Source organism: Plectrocnemia conspersa, unplaced genomic scaffold (genome assembly GCF_051122295.1).
Source record: "Plectrocnemia conspersa isolate PC_06_02 unplaced genomic scaffold, ASM5112229v1 ptg000012l, whole genome shotgun sequence".
Lineage (NCBI taxonomy): Eukaryota > Metazoa > Arthropoda > Insecta > Trichoptera > Polycentropodidae > Plectrocnemia > Plectrocnemia conspersa.
Genome location: NW_028277176.1, coordinates 13,817,805 through 13,825,194, shown reverse-complemented (window position 1 = coordinate 13,825,194; position 7,390 = coordinate 13,817,805). Strand labels below are relative to the sequence as shown.

General features: G+C 35.3%; 1 protein-coding gene across 1 annotated transcript; it reads left to right on the top strand.

The window, feature by feature from the left end:
- Klp67A (Kinesin-like protein at 67A) lies at positions 1 to 5,361 on the top strand. The gene is made up of 7 exons (XM_088199517.1): positions 1 to 746; positions 814 to 1,029; positions 2,946 to 3,465; positions 3,535 to 3,722; positions 4,142 to 4,976; positions 5,046 to 5,201; positions 5,264 to 5,361. Exons 1-7 carry the CDS (start codon positions 159 to 161, stop codon positions 5,356 to 5,358), a joined length of 2,598 nt encoding a protein of 865 aa, XP_088055643.1. The 5' UTR covers positions 1 to 158; the 3' UTR covers positions 5,359 to 5,361.
- Positions 5,362 to 7,390: the final 2,029 nt, after the last annotated feature.

The following is a 7,390-nucleotide window of genomic DNA, read 5'->3' as shown; positions in this document are numbered from 1 at the left end:
GCGCGTCATGCAGGCGTCGTCGTGCAGGCAACACTGAGACCTTTCCGTTTAAATTCGAACATCGATTTAACCGTTGATCGCATCTTCCGCCGTCACCGGTTTGTTTTCGTTTTGCTCTGATTTTGGCATCGAATATTGTCGGATAGTGAGTCGTCGCCATGTATAAAAAATCTTTCAAGCCGACGTTCTCTCCTTCTCGACTGCGGCCGAAGGTTACTAGTGTAAAACATGCGCGCGGAGCCCTGGTGCCGCGACCCTCGCGTTTCGGCTCCACGGATTCTACCTCCGTCAACGTCAAAGTGTGCGTCCGCGTCAGACCGCCGAACGAGAGAGAGAGCGAGACCAACAAGAGAATCGTAGTCAAAGCCATCGATAAAAAGATGCTCATTTTTGATCCGAAAGAAGAGGAAGAACAGTTTTTCTACCATAACGTGATGCAACCCACGCCCAGCTACATAAAAAAGAGCAATAAAGAAATGCAGTTCATGTTCGATCACATCTTCGACGTCTCGGCGACGAACGTAGACGTCTTCAACGAGAGCACAAAAGACGTCATCAACTCTCTGATGGAAGGTTACAATTGTTCAGTTTTCGTCTACGGGGCTACCGGTGCCGGAAAAACGTACACAATGCTCGGCTACCCTGAAAATCCCGGAATCACTTACCTCACCATGCGAGAGCTGTTCAACATGATCGAAATGCATCGACACGATAGAGAGTTCGAAATATGCGTCTCTTATTTAGAGGTTTGTTTATACGTTCGATAACCTGTAAATATAAATATAATAATGTTTTAAATACGCTCTTTTTTAGATATACAATGAGAATGTACACGATCTTTTGCAACCTTCGGGTCCTCTTCATTTGAGAGAGGATAATAAATATGGTGTCCAGGTTGCAGGATTATACAGCAAAAGCATTAATACAGCACAAGAATTACTCGATATGCTGGAGAAGGGTAATAAAAATCGCACGCAGCATCCCACCGATGCTAATTCTGAGAGTTCAAGAAGCCACGCTGTCTTTCAAGTATGTGTAATATTTGCGTCACAAAGATAATGTAAAATTATACACTATTTCTGAATATTTAGATCAGACCTCGGCAACCTTTTTTGGCTGCGGGTCAAAATAATTAAAATGTATTATTAAGAAGATTATTCTGTTCAGTGAATATTTTTGGTCCTAACAACCAAATATGTGATTTGGTCATAACATCTTAACACGTAATCCGGCACATGTACATATATTCAAAATAAACAAAATGCTATTTTCAGAACACAAATGGGTCACTTAAAATCATCAAACGTGTCATAGGTTGCCGAGCTCTGATCTAGATTATCTAAATTTTTATCTATATATTGCGTTTTGAAGGACTGGAATTGGAAGTAAAATATCGTAGCTAGAAAAGTTTGGCCTGCATGAAAAAGTTACTCTTACTATTTTGTAAACTTTAGTTTTAAATGTCCTTCTTCTTCGAATTTACATTTTTAAGTTCTGCAATCACTTGCAATCATTAACAAAAATTATGAACGAGCATTTTAGAAAATGTATGATGTAAGACTTGACGAAAAACTATTTAAGTTTTTTTTGTCATGGGTTATTATTATATAAATTCTTCCTCCCCCCCCTGATCCCAAGATTCTGCAAGCACTGCCTGCCCCCAAGGTATAGTAGTTATGCCACTGATAGATTCCCAAATTGGGTGTACCTAACGGTTGACAATGATTTATCATGGGTGGCCCTGCTTGTTATGTTCAGGACTGGGGAATGGGTGGGAGCTGGGAGGGGGGGGGGTGTGCGATCTTTCGTGTGGTGTAGCTATGTCGATGGCACCTCTCGGTGCATTCTTCTGCTGGTGGCTGCTGCAGTCCTCATCGGCTCGAGTAGCCCCTTCTCCAGGCGGGGGTCGCCGAGCATGGCTGGGTAGTTGCGTGCAGGGCTGTGGAGTCGGAGTTGGAGTCGTGGAGTCGTGGTGTTTTGGCCGGAGTTGGAGTCGGAGTCGTGAAAAATGAGCGACTCCGAGCATTTTTTAAATTATGAAATTTATGAATTTTTAATTGCATAATAATGAATGTGTATAGCGTATGAATATTAAACGTGTAGAGAAACACCAAAAATACCTGATAAAATTAAACTTTTTTGAGTCGGAGTCGAAGTCGGAGTCGGAGTGGAGTCGTGTTGTTGGTAAATATCGAAATCGGAGTCGGAGTCGTGTTTTTTTTTAACGACTCCACAGCCCTGGTTGCGTGTCTATGTTTTCCGTGTACCTAAGGGTAAGGAGCATTCTGAGAGGGCAACTTGTAGCGAGCGAGCTAAAAATATTGTATCACAAACTTAAGCAGATATCGAGGAATTGTTTTACTTGTTAAAAGAAAATATATTTGTGTATAACGATAAAACCCTCTAGACCTGTGGCAGAACTTCAAATATTGTCTTCTCAAAGATATAAGAACCATTCTTTCCCTTTAGAAAAAATACATTACATTACATATTTGATTCCATACATACATATGTATGTAATATAAATTCACATCAAAAGCAATAAAATCGTGTCGGCGCCATCGCAATGGGAATGCTTGGTAACAAGCGTTCCCACTGCAACGGTGACGGCATGATTTTATTGCTTTTGATGTGGATTTTTGACTTCTGAGTAGGGATAATTGTTTTTTACGCTCTCCTATTGGTCAAAATTCGGAATAAATGTGTTTTATTCGTTTCTCACTCATCTTCACCTGATTTGGATGTCTTATTTTAAGAGGACTACAGATTCCATAAGCACATAGAAAACAAATGCAATATAGTATATAAGATGTTGGGATTTGTCTTGCTATACGCGCATCATTAAAGGAGGTTGAGGTCCCTGTGTGCCTTGTGTAATCACCTAGTGACTACCTTAAAATTTAAATACCTATTTGTTGTATTAAAAAATTATATTTCCTCAACAGGTGTATGTCAAAATCAGAACAAAAGCCACCAATCAAGCCAAGATTGTCAAATTATCGATGATTGATCTAGCCGGAAGCGAAAGAGCTTCCGCTACTGGCTGCAAAGGGGATAGATTCAAAGAGGGAGCCAACATCAATCGAAGTTTACTCGCTCTAGGAAATTGCATCAATCAGTTGGCTGATGGATCTAAATTTATCCCATACAGGGACTCTAAAATGACACGTTTATTGAAGGACAGTCTCGGTGGTAATTGTAGAACGGTGATGATCGCAAACGTGGGACCCACTTGCTCCTCCTATGAAGATACGTATAATACTTTGAAGTATGCAACCAGAGCGAACAAGATTCAGCAAAGGATGAAGAAGAACATTGTCAATTGCGACAATCATGTGGCTCAGTACGTCAAACAAGCCGAAGAGTTGACGGAAAGGGTGGCACAATTGGAAGCCGAGCTTGCCAAAGCGAAAGCCAACGTGTGTGAGACTGTCGTTACTCACGTTTCAGTCGGAAGTGATAACGGTATTGATTGATGTTTATGTTTGTGCTTATAAATTATGATTTTAAATAATATAATATTTTTTATTACAGACAAAGTTGTCCAAAAATGGCATAATTTGTTGACGGCGAAGGGAGATGCTCATTTTACTTTGTTAAGACGAGTGTTGAACAAGCAGAAGAAGCAACGTGGATTTGCTGCGCGTGCTGCTCGTAAATATCGGGCGACATTGGCACTGGCTAATTTATGCAGTGATGTTTCTGATGCTCAACTCGAAGAAGTAATATATTCATATAATATTCGGTTACTATAATATGTTTCATTACTTTTTTATTAGACCTAAATGAAATATATATTATATATTTATAGCTTTTATTCTGAAGGCTTAGCCATTACACTGTCCACCTATTGTTTTACTGATTTTCATAAAATACAGTTTTTACAATTAAATCAATAAAATATTTTCTGAGAATCTGTATAAACATATTTAAAATAATTTTAACAAAGGTGATTTTATTATAAATCTTATTATGACTAGTTTTTCTTGAATGATGGTCTTTATACAAAATAGTTAAAAAATGTATACACTAGACTTCAGTTCAAACATGTACTTATATACATTATTATTAAAAATTCAAGCAAAATGAACTTATATGTACATATATTTAGATTCAAAATAGTATGTTATCTTAATTTTAGGCTTGCAACAAGGACATCAATCGGTTAAAGTTGGCATCTGAAACACTTATTCGTCAATCTCGGATGGTCGAAGAAGAATTAGAACCACTGGTTGAGAAATTGAAGATTTCTGAGGAGGAACTCACTTCATTGCAAAAAGAAGCTCTATCTGCTAGCGAATCTTTGCAAACATTTATATATGGTCAAACATTCGAAGAGAATTCTATAATATCCGATGCCAAAGCCGAGCATTTGTATGCAATCGCGAACTTGCAGCAAGACGAAATCGAAAAACACAACTCGTTTGTGAAAGATGCATTGAATATGCTGAAAAAAAACTATTTGAGATTGAAGAGTCAAAAGATGTTCACATCCGTGATGGAGGAAGAGTACAACTCTTTGATTCGTCAAGCGAAGAATTCCAGAGCCATCACATGGCAGGACGATGTCGAAAAGTCGTCCGATAGTGACATCGCTCCCAATTGTGACCACTTAATAAACTTGGATCCGTTTGAGTTTAGCAAAGTTCCTGAAATGATCAAAGAAAACATTGTGATAAGTCCTTTTGATGCGACAAGTATTCACGTAATTGAGAATGCTGCTAAGAATGAAACAATGATATTGGATGATTCCGATGATGATTTGAATGTGACGTATATCGAAGATTCTGGCAAAGAATCAATATTAATGAACGGAAGTGACATAAAGACGATTAATCCAGCTCAACTAAATAGCACGTTTGTGTTGAACAATAAGGTGGAAGGAGAAGGAGAACCTGTTGCTAAAAAACCATTTGTGAGGACAGAGTTAAAGAAGGTGTTGTTAGAAAGAACCAATATGCCACTGAGTGCCAAAGGTATGTGTATATTTACCACATTTAATCAATCATACAATTTTATTAAAACATATGTGTTTTTGAATTCAGTTATAACAGTAAAGCCTAAATTGCCCATCAATAAAGTGGCTCCGTTAAAAAAACCGTTAATTCATGTTAACAACGCCAAAGAGAACATCAGATCTGGCTTTGGATCGACAGCAGATAGATTTGGTAACTTGATGACTCCTGCAGCAACGGTTCAAGGTATTAATTTTTTTCTTCTTAGGATGTATGAAGTTATGTTTTTATTAATAATTTCATTATAGTAGGTTGTAAGACCGTACGTGTGAAGGAAAGGGTGGGGCTACAATCGGCTTCGGGGCCTTACAAAAGACCAGCATTGAAGCCAGTTAAACGTTAAAAATGGAATTTGAGAAAATTGAAAGTTGCAATCTAACGCTTTTTTTAATATTATATGAATAAGTTTTTGACTACTTTATCTTCACTTACTATTAGATTATATATTTTGTTAGCTTTATGTGCATTAAATTAACCCTTTGGGCCTTAGCTATTTATTTAATGTATGAGTATATACTAGTATATACTGGAAAATTAAAAAAAAATGTATTTCTTATTATTAAAATATATTTTAAAAATCTGAGCATGCCAAATACAATTTTTTTATTAAAAATATGATGTTATATTATTTTATTTAATAAAGTAGAAAAATAAAATTATTTGCTTTTTAAAGAATAATTATTTCTAGCTTTTCTTATGAAATATTAAGGTTAGCACTGACTTATTGGTGCTGTGGGGCCCAACGGGTTGAATTAATTTGAGTATTTGTATATATGTAATACATTAATAATGCATAGATATATATTGTAATATGTTCAAGATTTTTTATTTATTAACATGCATTATGCACATATTTTCTTATATATCTTGGTCGATTTATAAATAGTTTTACTTTATATTTTTGTATATACAATTTTGATTATTAGTTTGATAAAATATATTTTATAGAATATTAAATTTAACCCTTAATATTGTAATTACTCAAAAGCTTAAATTTTAATTATTTGACACCAATTCAAATATAACGATATTAAAATATTTTTAAAACAGTGCTTTTATTTTCCTGAAATGAATATATTAAATAGTTTACCATTTAAGATATGACTTTGAAATTTAATGTTGATGATTCAAACTAATAATTCAATAAATATTACCTAAGTAAATATCCTTACAAATTATAATAATTGAAACGACGGCTGGAACAACGTTGTAAACGACGAATAATGATCCTTGTAACATAATATATCATTACAATAATATTTTGGCTATGTTTTATTATTCCGGTTGTCATGTTTTGCAAGTATAATCTTGCTCCTCGTGGAAGAACGTTGCTAGTGTCGATACGATGTCCGAACGTAACGCTTGTTTCTAGACAATTATCAAAAAGGCTAAATCGTAGGAAAAACGCAAAATTAACATTGACAAATGGGAATGTGTTGTTCGAAAAGTCAAACGTGATAAAGGAGAGAGTTATACACATTCCATAAGTATAGAAAAACCCTCAATAAACCCTCTTAAAAAAAGATTTATTAGATATGTGTCAGTTTTTACCCAAAGAAGATAAGACGTTTTATATGAATTTATTATAAGTGAAATAAATATTATTTTAATAACACTATGTTTTTGCTGTTTTATATTTTTGTGTCTACTATTTTGCCTTTTCACTGATTTTGTTTTTTTTTAATTTTGTTTTTGCTAGTTTTAATTTATTATTACAACTTGTATATATACAACTAAATATAGAATTTTTATATGTAACTAAATATAGCATTTTTAAGGTCTATACTGTCTTTTATTTATTTTATTTATTTCTGTTTGTAAAGGTTTTGATGCATTTTGAGACAATTATAAAATTAATAAATTATAAATAAGGACGAATGAATCACGCTATTGACCAGTCGCACTTTGCTAAAACTAGAAACACTCAATCATACGGCTTCCTTATAAAAATATTTTTCTTTGAAATGTTGCCAATAGCGTTTGGAGTTGTGTATTTATATTTTTCGCCAACATCACCCGCTGCCACGAGGGTTGTCACCCCAATTTCATGCGAAAAGCCAAAGGCGGGTAGCTGCGCCCCTTTGTGCCTGTTAAATGGTATGAATGGATAAAACGTCCCGAGGGGGATGTCCAGCTCCGACATAAAGGATATTTTAAATGGAATTCCCGCATTATTAAATGGTTTAATACCATTCATCTCAGTCAAAAAATTCGAATATCGTAGCAAAAACATAAATCCATCTCGTATTGGTGTCGTTCTTCATCCGAATTGCTTATAGCACCTGTGCTTTTGTAACTTATCCCCCTCGAATCAGAGATGTCGATCAGTACAGTTTCCCAAATTGTTGCTAATGCATCTCGATAAGATCGCAAAA

What these genes read in the sequence shown, in the direction of transcription:
- Klp67A (XM_088199517.1), top strand. Translation starts at nt 159, where the DNA reads ATGTATAAAAAATCTTTCAAGCCGACGTTCTCTCCTTCTCGACTGCGG. An exon ending in TATGCGTCTCTTATTTAGAG is followed by an intron (nt 747 to 813) that starts GTTTGTTTATAC and finishes GCTCTTTTTTAG; the next exon opens with ATATACAATGAGAATGTACA. An exon ending in GAAGCCACGCTGTCTTTCAA is followed by an intron (nt 1,030 to 2,945) that starts GTATGTGTAATA and finishes TTTCCTCAACAG; the next exon opens with GTGTATGTCAAAATCAGAAC.